At 31.8% G+C, this 21,484-nt stretch overlaps 1 protein-coding gene across 7 annotated transcripts in view; it reads left to right on the top strand.

The window, feature by feature from the left end:
* LOC148614808 (four and a half LIM domains protein 2-like) overlaps nucleotides 1–21,484 on the top strand; it is a 75,488-nt gene that overhangs the window by 38,142 nt on the left and 15,862 nt on the right. For all 7 annotated transcript variants that reach the window (XM_088589210.1, XM_088589213.1, XM_088589214.1 and 4 more), the window contains 3 exons: nucleotides 1,586–1,819; nucleotides 3,081–3,296; nucleotides 20,763–20,963. In XM_088589210.1, coding sequence (XP_088445336.1) covers nucleotides 1,586–1,819; nucleotides 3,081–3,296; nucleotides 20,763–20,963 — 651 coding nt within the window. The remainder of the gene's footprint in view (nucleotides 1–1,585; nucleotides 1,820–3,080; nucleotides 3,297–20,762; nucleotides 20,964–21,484) is intronic.

The raw sequence follows: 21,484 nt of genomic DNA, 5'->3' as shown, positions 1-21,484 counted from the left end.
CATCCTAGTCTGACAACAGATTGGCTATAGGGGCAGAGTACATGTCTCATCCTAGTCTGACAACAGATTGGCTATAGGGGCAGAGTACATGTCTCATCCTGGTCTGACAACAGATTGGCTATAGGGGCAGAGTACATGTCTCATCCTAGTCTGACAACAGATTGGCTATAGGGGCAGGGTACATGTCTCATCCTGGTTTGTTCTGTTAGCTAGCACATTATAACATAATGAAGTGTATTGGTCTAGTACATATTATATCACTTGGTATTCACTTGAGAAATGCAATGTTCTGAAGTGCGTAACTTGTCTGCCAAGGAATATCTAATTACAAACAATAAAAAACACTTATACCTTTGAAAGAAAAATGAGCAAACCCCCTTTTGGGGACTTCAATGAAAGCCTTAATGTAATTATAGTAACAGTGTTTCTTTCAAAAGGTTTTTCTGAATTCTTTTCTTATCAACTATGCTCAGATGTAGATACCACAGTAATTAATATAGTTCAAAATCAATGTTCATTAATTCAATTATATGAGATACAATATATAAAACTTTAGCAATAGGGATGATTTTAGATCAGCCTGAATTCCTCCCTTTACTGGAGGTTATTGCTTTACTCTGTTATATAATAGTTGTGATGCATGTGTTACAGTTATGACGTCTGCTAAGTTTCAACATGACATGATATTGTAATAAGAAAAATGTAAAACAACTTGAACAATGACCTTTGGTTGAGGAAGACTATTGTACTTCAGATTCCTAATAAATGACCTTTGGTTGAGGAAGACTATTGTACTTCAGATTCCTAAACAATGACCTTTGGTTGAGGAAGACTATCGTACTTCAGATTCCTAAACAATGACCTTTGGTTGAGGAAGACTATCGTACTTCAGATTCCTAAACAATGACCTTTGGTTGAGGAAGACTATTGTACTTCAGATTCCTAATAAATATGCTCCTGTCAATGTAGGCTAAAGATATAGTAAAGACATATTTATTTTCACATATATTATAACCCTAAAATACTTTGAGGGATTTAAGTATTTTTGATACTTGTTTGACTTCATTAAACAAAGCTGTCTTTATATAAGTTGGTGGGTTTTTTTTTGCACTAGTAATATTTTTAACTGCACCTTTTTGTTGTAGTTTAGCCAGAACATAAATATTAATAGAATAATTAATTGGAAAGAGTGAATAACCAAAATATTATCACGAGTGCCAAAGAACCCTAGATTTAACTTGTGTGCGAAACTTGTTCCGCACACGAGTTAAATCCTCAAGCATTCCACATTAACCCACATTTTATTCAGTCAACAAAAAACTGCAAGCAAAACAAATTAGTGTTTTCATAAGGACACATTATTTTTTTTATAGCACAGATCCAAATTGTTTGAAATGCTCTGCAAAATTGTCCCTCTATTTCGTTACCTACCAGTGTTTTAGGTACCTTGACTGAATTTCAACAATAGAAATTTCTACAAACAAATTTATTGGAATCACCACCTGCCTGATTCTTACATGTATTTTTACTTCAGCAAACAATTATCAAGTAGTAGTGAATTGAATGTACTTAAATATGTTCTTAGGTAGAAGACTACATGGACCAACTTCCAAACCACAAAGTTCCAAGAATTGGCACTGCTGGAGAACGCTACAGAGATTTACAATTAATACGACAGTTACCAAAACAAGACTTAGCTCATGAACACTGTAGGATGATCAATTCTGACCTAGAAAAAAAGGAATACAATATTTTCCGGGAACTTCGAGACAGTATAGCATTAGATATAGGATATGTACAGGAATCTGATCAAGAAACGGTAATAAAATGGAAAAAAAATCAATGATTGTCTCCCTTTTAGCAACACAATAAATTTCATGTAGTTGTCAATTTATCTATACACAGTAGATATTGGCCACTTCCTGAAGGTATACATCCAGTAGTTCAAACGTGTCTTTACCAAGTTTCAAAAAGATTAAAAAACATTAAAAAATCTCCAATTGACTGTTTCATCCTAACATTTTTTTTTTAACAACATGTTAAGATTTTAATCTGAACATGCACTTTACATTTTCATTCAGAAGAAACCTTTAAAATTATCATGCATCAAATATCAAGTTAACTATTAATAGAGTTACCAGACCACAGTTCTTTTTAAAACCTGGCTATAGTTAACAGAACCTATTTGATCCCACATACCGTTGACCTGGAAAACAATTTTTAGCTCACTTGGCATCTGTCGTCGTCGTTGTCGTCCATCGTTTTCATCCGTAGTCGTCGTTAACAATTGTACAAAACTCTTCTCCTCTGGAACTACTTGACTGATTAGAACCAAACTTGGTATAAATGTTCCTTGGGGTATCCTGCATAGAACTGGTGTGGGGATTTTTGATTCATTGAAAAACATGGCTGCCGTTACTAAAAATAGAACATAGTGGTCAGACAGTAGTTTTTCACATATATCTCCAAAACCGTTAAGTTTAGCTAATTTTGACATGGGTAAAAGTGTTCAGCATGATGAGATCTATCTCTGGTCAAGTTTTGGTTTTAATCCGTTAAGCCATGTTGGAGTTATTGCCCTTTCAGCCAATATCTTGAAACCTATAATAGATAGAAAGAAACTTTCAATTGTTGAAATGATCCTTATGATAAGTCCTACCAAAGTCTTGTTGAGTCAAAATTGTTGGACATCTTGTTAAATTTATTACCCTTGAAAGACAAACTTTAACCAGAAGAGCAATTCAGGGAGCCTCTTGTTAATGAGACAGGACATCTTGATTATTTTATTTATTGTCAAGAATGTGAATGGATTGATATTGCAATAGTTTAAACTTATGTTATTGAAATTTCATCTTTAGATATTCTAAATTTTTCTCAATATTGCGATAACTCAAATTGAACTTTTGCCAAAAATGACAAAATTACAATAAATTATGCTTCCAATAATTTCAGATTTGCAATTTATGTTTACAGTAGATTTGTAAGGGGTCAGATAATACATGTTCTGCTTTATATTTGTTTCTTTAGTAACAATTGCAATGAACACTTTCTTGGATCATCTTTTTTATTTGTATTTTAAGACCTGTTATCATTGCCATGGTGAAATTGATGATGGAGATCTTGTAGTATTTGCTCGTAAGATTGGCAAAGATGTCTGCTGGCACCCTGCATGTTTTGTATGCACAGACTGTGAGGAACTGCTGGTAGACTTAGTCTATGGTTGCCATGGAAAACAACTGCTGTGTGAGAGGCATTATGCAGAAAAAATTCGTCCACGATGTCCAGCATGTGATGAGGTTAGTTCACTGATGTCAATTTGAATTGAATTGTTCCTACTGTGTTTTTTGTTTTGTTTGTTTGTTTTGTTTTCCAGATATCTTGTTTTCTCTCTTTTTGGGGGAGTCTTTATTGCAAAAATACTTCGTGCTTAGGTTTTCTTACCGTTATCTTGCTTAAATTATTCTTTCTATAATGAAGTGGCTATGGGATTACTATGTACATGTAGTAATACTACTGCTCCTGTGGTGGCCATCCTTATTAACATTCTACTCTCTATATTCTTTCTTCTATAATTACAAAATTTATTTCTTGATAAAACTTGAACAATATTGATTTTAAGGTCATTGGTCGAAGTTGCAAGGTTTGTTTTTGCTTGTTTGTTTACTATGAAAGTACTATTGTTTGTTGGGTATCTATTTTTGGGGTTTACATATTTTTGGGGTTTTTATGGGAAGGCTAATCAACAAAATTTGGCTCCCAAAAGAAAGATTTCCACAGATTTGTATACTGAAAACCTCAAAGACATGAATTCAAGAATACATGAACCTGTGTTTCTTCCTTAACCAAGGCAAATTGGTATCCATGAATGTATGTACTTTCACAGTGTTTAATTACATCCTAAACTTTGAAGAGTGTTTTACCATTCTCTGTCCTTCTGTCTGTACTTTTGTTTTGATTTGAATCCAGCCCTTTCAGTCATAAGAATATTATGTTTTTTGTTCATTCATATCGAACGTCAAATGACATCTTAATTCAGAAGGTAAAATATGTTATTAACTATATTGTTTAGTACATGAACTATAAATTTGAATGCTCTTGATATGAAACAAGAATTGTACATGTAGTCTTTCTTTAAGTAAGAGATATGTATTTTCAGTTTTTGTATTTGTTAAGTTTTCTCTACTAAATTAAAACAATTGCTTTTTAATATTTGTATTTCTTGAATATTTTTTTTTCTATTAGAGTGGCTTTTTTTTCTCAAGATAATAGCTTTTACAAAACATGAATCATGATTTTATTAGCTTTATACTTATAGTTTGTAAATCATTTGTTTTATATACACAAACAGCTACAGATTTTTATGCAAGTGAAAACATGTGTTCAACCTATTAAGATGAAAGGAGTTTTTAATTACCACTAACTTGGATATGTGGTAATGTCTCAAATTGCCAGTTAAAGGGAGATAATTCAAGTTATTTTAGTATTACGGCTATTTTCTATGGGATTAGTAATTGTTATCTGTGTGGTTTTTTTTCCACAAATAATAAGATAAGTTTTCTATTAATGTTTGAGAATATTGTATGAGAAAATTTTATTGAAAATTTTAAGGAGACCATCTGGCTCCTTGGTTAAAGTTTTTGTTCATTAGTGACATGTAAAAAGAAAGTATATGGAATGTAAACCCTAAAGTTATTTTCATCTTTGCTGTTCTATTAAGCCTTGGTAGGGACTTGTGAAGTTCAGCACAGTATTCACATTCAATTTAAGGTAGTACATTTTTGTTTTTAAAGTGCTGAAAAAAAAATTGACAGAATCTGATATTTTCACTGCATTATAAACATTTTTGGAAAACAAAACAAACTGCTTTAGTTTCTCAACTGTATAACCACAATACTTTACATTGTTTAAGATATCAGAAAGTTAATTGTTGAAAAGTTGCCTTTATATTGAGTTCTTTTTCTCATATCTAATTAGTATTGAAGACAAAGCCTTGATTGAAAATTCAAAGTTATGTGGCTGACTGCAAATGTGTTTAATTCTGAGAAAATTATATTAAAGTATTTTTTAATTTCAGTCTATACATTAGGTTTGGGAATCATTGCACTTTATCTTGTATATTTGACCTTGTACAATTATAGTAAACTAGCTGAGTGCATTGAATTATCATATAAAGGGTTAAATCATTCAAATGTGGGCTTCAAGACTGGCATAAATTTGAAATAAGATATGCTTTCCATGGAGAACTTTGGAATGAAATTCACTCTTTCACCAAGAGATCTACAAAAATGTCAAGTACAAACATCTCTTTTGAAGATTCTTGTGCCCAGGGCTTTAATATACTGCAGTAAACTGTGTAGACCACCACTTGATGTGTTAAATGGTGGCAGTACATTCTCATATGAAAGAAGTTGATGGTACAAAGTTTTTTTTTTCTTGTACAAGTTGTCTTTGCAAAGATAAGAAATTGCAAGTGCTTCAACTCAAATACATATTACTGGTGTCATTGCCCTAAAACATTCAACATGTCAGCCACTCTGTAAAGTAGAAGCATCTATTATCTTGTAGTTTATAGAGATTTGAAAGGCCTGTATATCAGTTTATTGAGCAGACTGGACTCTGCATTAATATGGTGTAATATTTGTTATTGTAATTATGAATAATATTATTAGAAAGATACTGAACTGTTAATGGGGATATCTAGGCACACATGCTCCCCCCAAAAAAAAAAAAAAAAAAAAAAAAATTGGCATCTATCTGATAGAACATATGATCATTTTAAACTTCAAAATTATTGAACAACTTTATATAAGTGTGTTGTAGCAAGCATTAATCTTTCAATTATATGTTAACCCAGGTTCACTGATTCTGTACTAGGTGATGTTACTCATTGCTAAATTAAGTCATGATTATTATTATTACTAAAAGCTTATCATTCATGCTTAATCACTTAATTTGTTAATATATATATATCTGTATATTCCAATGCCTAATTCCTCATACTATATAACTTGACAGGCTTGTATTTGGGCATATCCATTTTGTATCTTTTAATCCAAACAAAGGAACATTTTCTCTATCAATGTTGAACTATTCCCTTACAGGTGTTTTGCTGATAAAGATAAATACATGTAGTTTGAAAGATAATGCAGCTATTCACTAAAACACAATTATGATAAGAATGTAGCTTGAAGGGAAATAACCCTAGTTCACTAATGCATATAGATATTATTTGTATTCTTTATAATTTGTACCAATTACCAGGTATTTATCAAGTAGTAGAGGATGTGTATTAGGGATATCAGGTTATTGTGTATTGGGTAGACAGGTGTTTTCTGATATGGAAACCATTTTTTTTTTCTGAACTTGCTTTAGAAATACAGTGAAGCTTTAGTTGTAGGTTACAAATGATCAAGGGGCTTGTGTATGAATAGGTGATCTGGGAATCAAATAGTAGCATAAACACTTAAACATCTTTCACTCATTACTAAGCAAACAATATGTCAATCTTTTCATTTTTTATGATCATATGCACATCAACTAGTTTGAAGTAAATATATTTGTTTCTATCTGTTTTCAATGCATCTTTTATGGTTTTACACCCATGACTTCTTGACATTAAAGTTCATAGTGCATATGACTTTACTACAGCACATGTACCAACCAATATATTGACTGTATGCTGTCTGTTTGAAGGTATACGAAAATGGCATAAGATTTGTTTCCACATAGTCTTTATCATATTTAGATTAACATAGACAGGGTTCTTATTATTATTTCACTCATGCTTTCCATATTATAACTTTAAATCCTGTGTTGTCCAAACATTTACATAACTCTTCTCCTCAAGTTATTTAACACAAGATTACCAAGTCAATTTAATTATATAGAAACAGATACCATTATTACTCAATACCAATGAAATGATACCCATCAATAATAAATAACCAATGTCAATAAAAAGTGTATACGTAGCCCAAGTCCTGTCTCTGGTCAATACAATTTTATTAGGTATATAAATAGTCCACCTGGATGTTAAACTTCGGTACCTTCAGTCTGTCTTCTACTGTACTTTCAGTTTAACTATGTGAGTCATTCCAGTTTAATGATTTTACTACTGTTAACTTTTACCTGTAAAATTTGACAAGGGATAGTGTTGTCAAAAATCTTCAACAAAATGGATGGTGTTAAGACTACGGCCATTCAGTCCACTACGGATATGAACATTTTTAAACATTTGGAAGAAGAAAAAAAGCCTCAGGTAAATAATACATGTACTTATGGATGTTGTGTTGCAACACATCGATTGTAATGTTTACATTTTGAAGTTTAATCTTTCTAATCTTTAGCAGTTTAATAATAATTTTCTTAAAGTAGTTCTGTAGTTGTAATGAAATGTAAATGATGAAATTTTTTAGGAAATAGTCAGATTAATTTAACATCATCTTAACCAGAGATTTATCAGTTAATTCTTCAATTGCTAAGATACATTTATGTAGGATGGTTTTTAAGTGCACAGATTCTGGGATGGCACTAGGTAGAAAAAATATGTTTTAATTACAAAATATACAGTAAACCTCTCTTTCAAGCCGGATGTTTTGCAATTGGGAATCCCTTCCATGTATACTTTCCAGTGTATGCACATACACAAAAGGTATAATTACAGTTGTTACATGGTGGGTCTCTTCTTACAGGGAATATTTGTAAAAATTAGGAACATTTGAACTATGATAAATGTGGAGTTATTTCATAACATCTAAATAAATCGATCGATTTGTTGAATGTAAAGGACAATTGTAACAGAATTGTATATTTAGTTTATTAGTAACAGTGGTTTTCTATAAACATTTATTTCATGTTTATTTTTGTGTTCACAATTCTACCAGTCCTTAAAATCACAATGTTAAAATACAGTTAAAATTTTCAAAACAAACCACTGTATAAACCTGTCACCTAAATAAATGAGATCTCTGTCTAACCTGAACTAATACCTCAGGTTAATGGATGTTTGGTTAAGACAGATACAATTAGCCTTGAAGTATGGCTTCTTTTGTCAGTTTGTGACAATTGCAAAATCATTGTGGTGTATTGCACAAGACAAAGTTACTGTTCCCTCTCTGTAAATGTCTGATATGTCTTATCTATCTACAGTATTTTTCTGGGGTCAAATGATGTAAAATTTACTTATTTAAGATTTTGTTTTGGGTCGTTGAACCCAGTAAACTATTTTCTCTAATTCAGCCCATGCAAAATTAATAGAATAATCAAGGGAACCAAGGTTATAGCTGTAATCAAAAGAATGTAGTCCAGGGACAAAGACCAGACATGGAAAACAGACATACACAACAAAGAACATAAAGTAACTAAAATCATACATACAAAGCAACAAAAGCAAATGAGCAACTCGGACTCCACTAAAAACTGTGATCATGGACCAGGTACACCGGTAGGGTAAGCGTCCTCTGCTTTTTCTAGAAACACCCACCGAGTTGCTCATAAAAAGTCAAGTCCGGGGTAGACAAACGAGGAAAGGAAAACTATGACATGTTGAATAAATCAGTTTTCATGGTGCAGATTGATACACCATAATGATCCATGAGTTCATGATGATGACCATAAAACTTCTGTATTGAAGACTTCAATCTTGTAGCAACATAACCCTGTTCCAGAAGCCTACTTGTTAGAGTTCTAGTGCGATACAAAAAATCTGCATAGTTTCAGCAAGGTCTGGCATAACGTATGAGTTTATAGAAGACTTTTCCTTGAATGTCAATTTTTGTTCTTTTTAAATATATGGCATTATAATACCTTATGTTTTACTTCCAACAACTTATTTTAGATTGAATGTTTTGTTGTAATCTTCAAAAGAAGCTTGTCTATAACTACTATTTACTACTCTCCTTCAGTTTTTAAAAGAATCAGGAAATAATACATGTAAGATTTATTTTTTAGTATTTTGTTACTAGATATCATTGTAAAGAAGAAATTTTTGCCATTCATAAGATAGAACATTCTTTTGATATGAATCACCAAAATTAATAGAGTTGATAAAACTGATAAGCAGGATTAATGTATTGTGAACTGTCTTGATCTACTTGCAATCCTCAGTTACCTCCCTTCTACTAATTGGGATACCTTTCCTATTAACCCTACAGGTACGAGGACACAAGTAATTTCGTAGTGCATTTCAACAGACCCATCTTGACATATAAAAAAAATTCCACCGCTTCAAACTCAATAAAACTTCACGAATATGGAAACATTTATAAAAGCAGATTTCTGTAAGAGTGCCAGAAAAATTCACCAGCATTTTTTATTTTTAGCAACTTTGCTCTAGAGACCCCATAGACATGAAAAGTGACCACTGCCAAATGTCCTAAATTTTGACCTTCTTTCATAGGGCCAAATCACAACTTCCACATAAAATTACAGAATGAAAAAAAATTTCTTGTAAATTTGATCCTTGCCCAACATTTCTGCAGTAAATACTAAGCAATAAAGTTCACGGCAGCAAAGAAAAAAAATCAGGAAGAAACACACTAAAAAAAGGAATTATATTCATATACAACGAAAAGTCAAGGGGAATTAATTGTGACATCGTATTACAAGTCTTAAATGTCATTAAAGTTTCAGTCATTACACATAAGATTTATAAATTCTTTGGTGTAATTGGAAATGAAATGTACAATACCTTTTATTGTTCATTTTTGTACAGTTATTAACATTCTATTCAGTTTTTGTTGAATTTCCTAACTATGTGTTACTAAACTTAGATACAATTGAAATTTACTTTTGAAATACCACGATTCTTTATTTTGGCAGAGACATCATATATAATAGGACTTGATTCTACTTGTTTATAGGATTAAAATGGCAAATCTTCTCCAGATTATTGACTTTATTGTTTTAGTACTGTTTGATAGATACTTGACTTTGTAAATTTTCATTGAAAGAGATCAGCTTTACACCCAAAGATTTAAGAAGTAATAATGCCTGGTATTTTTACAGCTCATATTTTAAGTTTGAATAAATGGTTGTAATCTTTTAGACTGTGGTCAATATCAGCTATGTAAAAGCAAAGTAAATATGTTACAATGGTGTGTCATTTTTACGGTCAAAGTAATAAAAATTTACTACTATCCCATTACAAGGTATGGCACAGTAGACAGATAACCTTCAGGTGTAATTCATACCTGTTACCAGGTAAAATATCTGATGTATTCTGATGTGGGGGAGGTCCTTCCTACCTGGAAGCTGACAAATGTAAATACATGTATGTATTAGTACAAAGCCTGGTATTGTTTCACAATAAACCATGTAAAAATTTATTGTGTTATTATCCATCATACCTTAATAACTAAGTTATAACATCGTCTTATTCTTGAGATGATTTTTATGTTCTGATATTCAAAGTAGGGGTTCATATAAGTGGTGGTCTGAGATACAAAAGCCTGAACTAGGACCTTTAAAATATCATTTGGGTTTTTGATCTTCAGCCCATTGACACTTCATTATGAACTTTTGATTTTCCTCATGTGGATTAGACATTTGTTTGAATGTTGGATAAGTCCAGAATGTTCCAAATTTGAAATTAAATTTTAACCTCTGTCAAAGCCAGATGAAAATAGCCTTGTATTCTTTGCATGTTTTAATATTTTCTGAACTCTGACTAACAATTAAGTAGCACTCAAGCTAAGGATCATGCAAAATGTGATTCATGTGTAAAAAGCCTACATATTTTTATTTTTGATATTTTTTTTTGAAATGTCATAGTAAACAGAAATTAACATGTGGTTTTTCATATTACCTGTGCTCTTAGGAGGTAAAAATTATGTAGAATGTACTGTAGATTTCAAAATTAAGGGAGATAACTCTGTAAATGCTGCTGAAATACAACAGAATCTACTGGATTTTCAGTGTTGATTATCTGCTAAGAGCAGGCAAATTTGAATGAATAATTACACATTGCATAGTATAGACCCATAAAACAACTTAATTACAAAAATAAAAACATGTAGCCTTTTTTGGGGTGCATCACAAAGCATCTTACAAAGACAGCTACTTAATTTATTTAATACATTGTTATTAAAAGTGGCAGCATTCAAACAGGTGATAGGGAAGGTATAAATCATTTGTCCAACTTTCCTTATGCTTCCCAGGAAACTGGAGAAAACTTGCAAATTAGCAAAAGATTTGAGTCAAAAGTAAATTGGTTTTCCTGAAACTTCTAAAAGTAAGCAAATACACACAACACAGGATGACATAAGTAAAAGATGGATGAAATTCACCTGCTACTGCCTAGTTTTTGGTCCCCATTTAAATATGAATAGTAGTTAATGGAGCAAAGTATGTTGGATTTCTTTGCCAAAACTGATCTAGAATCGTCAGAGACTTTGTCCTTATTTCAGTTATGTATTATATATTACAGGTCTGTTCTTGTGACAGATTACTGTGGAGAATATTGTTCTGAATGTCCTCTTTTTATAGAAATTCTCTACAATACAAAACGAATTATTTTGGCTAACTTTCAGATATACTGGCAATACTTCTATATGTCTGATAATTGTGTAATAATTGTCTGTCTGTGTATGTTAGGGGTCTTTGATCGGCCTTTACTGATCTATTGGCTGTATCATCAGTTTTAACAGGAAATGATGGGTGGAAGAGTAAAGGTCATCAAAAAGTGTACCATAGATCAGAGCACTGAATTGTTTAAAGGTACTCTAAAGTCTGATTGATTCATTGATTGTTGGGGATTAACACCCGAACAGTTGTATTTTCTAAAATCTGATTTAATGTTGATTCCTTGTAAATATTAGAAGAGCTTTAATATGGCACTACATCTTTAACTATTAGACCGGATAGCTTTAGAAATCCATCCATCTGATCATAGTTGTATTTGGTATAAAAGCGCTCAGTGCTGCTTTAAAGGTACATAATCAAGTAGGCTGTGGCTAACATATGTGCAGTTGACTTAATTGCACTGAGGGTAAAGGTTTTTTGTCTGGATTATCACAAAGTGTAAACACAACTTTTTAAGAAGAACCTAAAATGATCCATCATGGCATAGAAAAAAATGTAATATTAGACAGGTTTTGTGGATTTCAGTGGTTTGAAAAAAAAAATAACATGTATCAAATTTAGGTTAAACCAATTATCAGATTCTACCTTATTCAAGAAAACTCAGGTTGTTAGGTTCTACTGTAGTATCTGTGTATCATATACCCATATTTTCCACAGCAAGGAAAGCAAATAAAAGCCAAATTAAGAACTCAAAAACAGGTGGTTCATACAATACCTATATATTTGTACTGATCCTCCTTAGAGATAGGTAAACTAGTGCTGCATAGCCAATAACTTATCATTGATTATATTGATAAAACACCTGTTGAGAGAATGTTGATATATTTCTGATAGCAGCGATTATCATGTTTGTTGTTTGTGATTGACTGCACTCAGTATGTTTGTATGCATTGGAGTAATGCAGAGAAAAATTCACAATCACAGCTGTACTATTAACAAACAGACATTAAGTTTTATGATACAGTCTTGTAAATTCTTTTGACCAATTGCTGAAATTTTGTCCTGCATTCTGCTGTGAAAGATAGTTAGTCTGTAGACTGATTAGACTTGATAAGTGATTGTGATTACAATGTAAGGTATATTATCTCCTACATCTTAAATGGGACTCTCTGATCAGGTCAACACAAAATGAATTAATGCTCATTAAATACCTCATTTCAAAATTTCAAATTTTATAGAAATATAAATTAACCTTTGAAAAATGATTCAGCCAGAGTTCAGTTTCCTCTCCAATTAATTCTTCGCACCTTTCAATTTCTTTTTATACTGAAAGATGTAGAGAACTAACTGAAGAGTAATTGCCAGAATGTGTTTTTTAAAAGGTGGAAAAAGAAACATTCCTTCAGGAATCTTAGTTATTAATCCCTATTGATTTCCATACTTTTTCATTGAACAGACATACAAACCTAAAATAAAATTAAGAAGAAATTTATAAATCTTCTAAAGATTGCTGTTCTAAAGTGATTTTTTAAATGTTTTTAAGTCAAGGTTTATTTTGAATTCAACCACCTTCTTGAAGAAAGACCAAATAGCATTCAAAGGTCAGTTGATTTATAAAATACAGATCAAGAGCAAAGAGGACTTCCTTGTCTATATAGGGCAGTGGGAAATAGGATATTGTTGAAAGTACATAACTCTTAAAAATTCAAAGAACATTATACATGTATTTTAATTACTTGTGTTTATAATTCAACAAATAAATAGAGTTAGTTGGGAGGACAGGCCTTCATCTAAAGCAATTAAGACATCTCTGTATAAAAGGTCATTAAAGTCAAGATAACTGTTGATGTAAGGGAGTGTCATCATTGCCCTTTGCTCACCTGGACAAAGGCCATGTGAGCTATTGCCATCACTTGGTGTCCATCGTTGTCATTGTCATTAACAATTTTTCAAAACTCTTCTCCTCTTTTACTACATGACCAATTGGAACCAATCTTGATATGAATGTTTCTTAGGGTATCCTGCATAGAGCGGATGTGGGGATTTTTGTTCCATACAAAACATTGCTGTCATTTCTAAATATAGAACATAGAGGTTAGACTGTAGTTTTTTGCATATATCTCCAAAACTGTTAGGTTTAGCCAAATTCTGACAAAGTAAAAGTGTTCAGCATGATGCAATCTATCAATGACTAAGTTTTCTTTTTTAATCTGTTAAGCCATGTTGGAGTTATTGCCCTTTGTCAATGTCTTTTTTTCAAGTTTAATGTTATATCTTTCAAACATCTTCTCCTCTGAAACTACTTGACCAATTGGAATCAAACTTGGTATGAATGTTCTTTGGGGAATCCTGCATAGAACTGAGGTAAAAAAATAAGGCTGCTAAAAACATAGGGGGTCAGGCAGTAATTTTTCGCATATTTTATCTCCAAAACAGTTAGGTTTAGCCAAATTCTTTCAATTGCTGAAATGATCCTTATTATAAGGCCTACAAAAGTCTCCATGGATTAAAGTCATCAGTCAACTCCGAATAAGAGTTATTGCCCTTGAAAGGTGAAAAATGACATTTTTTTTTACCGTTTTCAGCCAATATCTTGAAAAATATGATAGAAAGAAACTTTGAATTTCTGAAATGATCCTTATGATAAGTCCTACCAAAGTCTTCATGAGTCAAAATTGTTGGACATCTCCTTGTAAAATTTATTGCCCTTGAAAGGCAAAATGTAACCAGGTGAGCAATTCAGGATCCATGGAGCCTCTTGTTTGCTTGGATCATTATATCCCTCCTCAAACAGATTTTTACCTTTAAGTCTGCAAATTACCTTACATTCAATATTCCTACAAGTCCAACAGAAGCCATTTTTTTATGAAGGAGTTGTGCTGTTTTGCCAGAAAGGTCATTTGGATGACGGGTAATGACTTCCTTTAATTTCATCTGAGTAAAAGTATTTGTGTAACAAAAAATTACAAAGTGTCATATTTCAAGTTCAATCAGGAAATTATCAATTTCCTATTAGTTTATTGGCAAAATATTTAGAATATGTTTATAATTAGCCAGTATGAATGTTAAACAACTACACAATCCAGAGTGAAGAGAGGACATTATCTTACCTTTATCTAAAATGGATGAGGAGAACTCAGACCAGGTATTATTGTTAATCTTTATTTGTTACACAATCTGCTGTAAGTTGTCTCTATCTGTAACTTTGCTTATTTTATGTAAATAAAATGTATTTCATTGTAAATTGCATATATTGCAGAAACATGAATTATATTAAAAACACGACATTGTTTCCAATATTTTTTAGGGTTGGGTGTAATGGACAGGGGAAGAACAAGCTAGTTTTTTTATGACTAGGAGAAAAGCTGTAGTACAGAAATATTAATTTATATATCTATCTGATATCACAGTTCTTAACAATTTGAACACATAAGGGTGTGCTTGATAGGATGGGTTCTTTACTACCTATAGTCATCTCACAATTCTGTACTTCTTAACAACCAGACAAAAAAATGTAAAATATAGTGATGGTAAACCTATAAGTATATTACTGGGTACTATGTAAGTATACTACGGGGTACTATGTATGCATATCATATTATTTGATTCAAAATCTTAGGTTTATGTATGATGCTTTCTGTGACTGGTAAACAAAAGCGATTGTTAGGGGTTATTATATCTTACTGTCCCAGTAGTCTTGATAAATTATTATTTTATCAGCAAAATATTTGCAAATATTTCATCAACTATAGATTTAATATATAATCTGCCTTTGGTTTTTCAGTTTTTATGTCTTATTTCTATTTTAAAGTATTTAAGATTTTCCCGTATGCACTGTCAAATTCCATAGTTTTACTTGGTTGTGAAGAGGATCGTACACTGGGGTTGTATTGATTAAGATGGGTTTTATCTGTTCAATTCTTTTTGTTCTTCCCATGGACCAGAACATTTTGCCTTCTGACTAAGCAGAAGATCTATGGCAGGTGTTTTATCACTTTGAGATGATATCTACATACTTTTATAACCTTTACACATTCTTGACCTTTAATCTTTTGGTCAACTGCATGTGAGCTTTAAAGGTTGAGTTTTTCAGTTTTCTAGGCAATTACTATCTCTTTTGACTTAGTCCTAAAGTTTTTGATACACAGAAATGTAAGAATATGAACAATTGTGCCAGCATTCCATGGTGGCCATTAAAGTAGAATTTATTTCTCCTTTGACCTTAACCTTAGATCTTTAGTAAGTGGTTTTATCTCCAGAAAGGATTCCTGTCATGCACTATGTTGACCATTGACCTTAATGTTTCCTTCACCATTGATCTCAAGGTTAGATTATTTTTATCCTTGGCCTTAGATAATTTCAATGTGTATGTTACACCATGGGGCATATATTTTCAAATCATTATAATCTTCATTCAGAGCAATCACAAGACACTTTATAGAGTCAAGACTAGTTCAAGTCAAGATCAAATGATTGTTTTTTGCCTTTAATAATCTAACAAATTTATTTTTCCTGTAATTAACCAACATGCTTGCCGAGTGAATGTATGGAGTTTTAAAAAAATTGTTCCTAGTATAACCTAAATTTTTATACCAAAAATGTCTACATAAAGCATACTTGTTCACAACATTGTTTCCTACGTACAGGATAGTTGCTGGTTGAAAAGCATACTTCCTTTGTTTCAGATATTAGGTATCAGTAGGGAGGGTTTTTCTTTGCTCTGTAACTAATACATGTGCATGGTTGTAACGACCTCATTTAACACTGTCATATAATTCTAGTTAGTTTTTAAGGATTTAATTTATAGTGTGCTGTTTATCCTTGTTATTTAAGATTTGATATTAAATACACTTGCGTTTCTAAAATATCAAGTTATTTTCTTAATGAGGAAAACTCCCTTGTACATGTATTTACTTGGTTTGAATAAAGAAGTTTACTGCTGAATAGTTCTTGTGATTTAAACATTCTGTGGAATACATGTATTTTTTAATGTCAGCTAATTAACCAGATTACAACATGCATTTTTATACCCATACATAATTTAGGATAATCAGTAATGTTGTCTTGGTGTCTTATCAATATGACTTGGAATAATATATCCTCAATGCATATTTCTTTCTTACTCTCAGAAACTTGATATTGGTTTACTTCATTCATTTAGAACTTTCAATATTTATTTCCATTCTCAGACAATATTTGTGTTATAATTTTAGGGCTACCAAACTGTTAGTTCATACTGAATTATGCAGTTTTTATCATGACTTTCACACCTTGATCTCTATTATCTAAAGTGCTCTGGGATAGTGCTAATGAACTTCTTTTTTTATCTCAACTGTATATATAATGGAAATAAACAATGAGGCTATTTTCTCTCAGCCTGCTGTCCTCGGGCAGTACTCTTCATCCCACCATATAATCTATATTATGATAGTAAACAGATGAGTTATGCAGATGTTTTGCAGCCAGATTAATATGTCTGATTGATTGTGGAGATTTATCATGAAGAATGTAACTGTTAACTCTCACTTACTATGTAGGAAATAGTTTGCACACAGTTTTGCACACTACCCTCTATGTCTATTACATATAAAGAAATTGATGATTTTCTAGGTATTCTGTTAATTTTGCATCAGGCTCTTAGTTCATTATCATCCAGGTAAAAATTCAAGGTGAGTTTGCATGTGTTTCTGTAAAATTTTATCTTGGTTCTAAATTTGGAAGATCTATAGGGAATCTTTAATCAGATATCTATAATATATCCTGTATGTAGCTGAATTTAAAGTATGTAAGTTTATCTGATATAATTGCTTAACATATGTTTATAATTACTTAATTCATTATTTTTGATAATGAAGGGCTATTTATTGACAGTTTCATTAATGATAGTTATTTTGATAACTGCCATTTCAAAGATTTTGTTTTCAATTTTATGTAATAGGATATTGAAGCAATTTTGCATTATTGTAAAGAAAGTGTGGTAAACTTCTGTTGCTTTTGCATTGGAGACTGTATGTCTGTTTATTATTCTGTCTGTAAGCAACATCATTTTATAGTGAATAAAACAGTTAACTTCACTGGATAGATTTAGTCTTCCTTGGATACCAGATGAATTGTGATAAGTATAGTTAACTGCACAGTTGAGAAGAACTTGTACGCCTATGGAATAACAGGAAGTTGAAAATCTTCTTGTCAACTGTCTGTTCAAGAAAGACCATATCTGTCCCTTGAAATTAACTATTTTACTTGCTGTAAATGTATTACAGGAATAAAATACTTTTAGTTTAGTGAATAGAAGAATCTACCATATACCACTATAATTGGAATAAACTATATTTTTGCATGAAATCCTATGCTGAATTAGTACCAAACTCCATTCACCATTTTTATGATTCTTCTAATCTCTCCTTCAGTAAAGTTTAAGAACCTTTAAATAATTAGAAAAACTATAAGCAAAACTTATCAAAAGGAAGACAATTCCCAGTGACTTTGTTGCATATGGTAAAATAATAAACAAAAAGTTGTCAAATTGGAAGTTGATCTCGCTTAAGTCTGAAATCAAATAAAAGTGGCTGTTATGAGTAGTTGCAGTAATAAACAAGTTGTGGACAGACAAACAGACAGACACCATGATCACTATAGCTCCTACAAAGTAGGGGTAAATGACGTCTATAGTTGTCAATGAAACATCATACTGTAATGTTGTCTGCAGTTTGTTTTTATTACAGTGAAATCTTCTCCTTCCCGAATCTATGTAAAGAGAAAACCATCTTCTGAAGTCCCTTAATATCAGTTTCATTGCATTTTGAACTTGTGTAAACCAAGGACTTGCCTAAACCAAACCATTTAGTTTGTAAGGGGTTGGTTTAGACAGGTTTCACAGTGCATTATGTACATCTCCTATGACACCATTATATGGTTGTGCAATGCAATACTAGTAGTCTGAGAGTCTGCAATGGAAAAAATAACATGATTTCTATACATAATCAATCATGGTGCCACCCTGAGTATTGATAAACTGCATGATGGATAGGCCTTCGTGACCCACTCTTTCTCATCTATCCTCTAGGATTAGTTTACAAAAAACCAAAAAGTTTTTATTTATATCTCAATCAGATTCAGCAGTCAGAATGATGGATGATATCAAACTAAATGGACACCCTTTAAATATATTTCTCCATTAGTTGTGCAAGCTATTTGGGGAATTAACTGCCCCATTGATTTTTATTGAGAGACAATGAAAGTTCCATGTTTATGATACAGACTAATAAATTAGTTCTACTGTTGCCAAGTTTTCACAATGTTTGCTATAAAGCCAAATGTATAACTTGGTTATGGGATTTTAGATTTTATGTGACATGAAGCAGAAATGGCAAATACAACCTTTTTACCCTTGTTAAAGGTTAACCAGTTGCATTCTTCCACATTTTGATTCAGAATTCAGATTTACATGGAGTTTATCTTCCTTAGCTTTTTTCACGTTAGGGTCTTTTTTTTTAAGTATTTTTTTATTATTTTTTGTTGTTGTTTTTTGGTAATTTAGTGTCAAGACTGAAATGACATTGTATGAATAATTTTTTTCAGTTTCCTTCTCTTTAAACAAGGTGTAAATTGTCTGTAATAAAACAATCCTTTGGTCATGTCAGAACTAGGTTTTCTGAAATTAAATTTATGTGCTCTTCATCTGGATTTATTTGGTTTCTACTGCTATCTATCTGAGGCCAAAACAAGATAATATTTTTTTTCTAGCTACTTCTAATTATTAAAAAAAAAAGTTTTTATGGTGGATAGGTAAAATCTTCTTCTTTAGAAAATGTTTTTTGCAATTTGCAGAAGGAATGACAACTATGCATATAGTGTATAGAGTGGGCAAAAAGTGGTTTATTTACTCTAAGCAGGGTTGGTTAAGTTTCTGTGTTTTTTTGTTTTTTTTTTTTGGCCTGATCAGACCAATTTATCGAAATTAAAGCCATTCTTTATTAGTAACTAATGAATCGGAAATCATATTCCATTGAGTTTTTGTCCAATTCCTGAGTTTTCAGCTTCATGGATCTTTACAATAATTGTCAGAAGTTTCTCACTGAGAAATTCTGATTATTGTAAATTTTCTTTATGAAGCTGTTGTTTATAGGTCATATCCCAATATGGATGGTTTTTGTAGATTAATCAGAAAAATGTCCAGATCAATAAAATTATAGAATCTAATCCTTTCCTCTTATCTTTATCTAGAAAATAACCCTGTTTGTGAAAATGTCAAATCTTTAAAAAGTCAGTTGACATTTCTATTCAGTATGGTTGGCATTGTTGTGTGGGCTCTAATTACACTATTTGTTTTACTACCATGCATAATCAATTTGTATTAATCATTAAAACTTATTTTATATCTTGATAAGGGGATGGAAATTGTAACTTTATCCTTTTGAGCAATGCTGTAAACAGAATGTGAACAGTAGCTGGCACAAAAAGCTATGAATCAATTAAACTGAAATGGGTTAAATTATTCACATATAAATTGAAATTTATTTGAATTTTAAGCATTGTTGCATGTACCCAGCAGGAATTAGAAGATTTGATTTTACACGAGAAAGAATGTACTCTGTTTTGGAAAAATTAAGGAAATTACCCAAGTTAGGCTAATTAATTATGAAGCAAAGAACTCATAACTTGTGATTAACTGTATATATATCGGGACTTGTTTCAGACAAACCAACGGTGAGGATATTAACCACTGTTTCCATTTATGGAATCAATTTTGATAACTCAGTAATGACACAGTATAGGATTATTCCGTGTTGTGAATGAAACTGTATGCAGTAACTATCTAACAACTGCTTTGTAAGTTTACAACAAGGGAGTAAAAAATGCAAGTAGGGGGAGGGGTTAAAGATGTAGTATGCAAGTGAACTGCATCATAGGGTGTTGTGTACAGTTGGAGGGTATAGGTGTGGTGTACATCTAAAGGTCAATGCAACTAGGTAGTGCTTACAAAAGGAGAAGACAATATCAGAGATCTATCTTGGATTTAGTGTTTTGTGAATGGGATTTGCACATGTTGCATTTGTTGAAGTGTTTGTTCCATTTTGATGCACTGTCGGTAAGATACTTGTATTTCATATTGCATAGGTTAGAATGTATGATTTTGTCCTTGCTGACAATGATCCCTGAGACTGCCCATCAAAGTTGGTGTGTTGGTGCATTAATGATAACTTTTCTCATTCTTTATCAGATTTTTTCTTCTTTTCCAGCTTATATTTTCGGGGGAATACACAAAAGCCATGGACCAGAACTTCCACAAAGACCATCTTGCTTGTCACCAGTGTGACAAGAAACTGGTTGCCTGTCGGTACATACTGAAAGAGGAACAGCCATATTGTATTCCCTGCTACCAAGAAACTTTTGCACACAACTGCGAAGAATGCAAGAAGCCTATTGGTCCAGACTATAAGGTATATCTATACTTAAGTTAGAGTTCATTGTTATTAAGACCTTTCAACTTATTGTATCAATGGTCTATCTCAAGGTCTTCTTATCTGAAATAAACGTTTGGTCCAATTTATGTGCCAGGGTATTTACTCTTCTAGACCAATGGTCATTTTCACAGACATTGCACATATTTCTAAGTTCCTGTGTTTAACTATGAAAATGCTGGCATAGTGGGAAATACAAGCTCAACAGAAAATAAAGACTTTTTAGAAAGACTGGCTAAAATTAAGGAAAATTTAATTATCTACCCGCCTTACCCATTATAGTTTAAATTCCATTTTGTTTTTCAATGAATTTCTTGCCTTTCAATCATTTCCTACCTTTAAGTCTACAAACCCAAGTACCATACTTGTATCTCCAACTTTCCTTTGTTTATATATTACATATATTTATAGTCATTCAGAGTTTCTCTAGTTTGAAGTTCTAAGACGAAAGGGCTTCTCAATATTTTTATTTACCAGTTCTTCATGTTTGTTGCAGTCTC

This window comes from Perna viridis, chromosome 6 (genome assembly GCF_037379345.1).
Source record: "Perna viridis isolate PV_CMFRI_1.1 ecotype Kerala chromosome 6, ASM3737934v1, whole genome shotgun sequence".
NCBI classification, from domain to species: domain Eukaryota; kingdom Metazoa; phylum Mollusca; class Bivalvia; order Mytilida; family Mytilidae; genus Perna; species Perna viridis.
The sequence above is the reverse complement of the archived record's forward strand: the minus strand, read 5'-3'. Positions and strand labels throughout refer to the sequence as shown.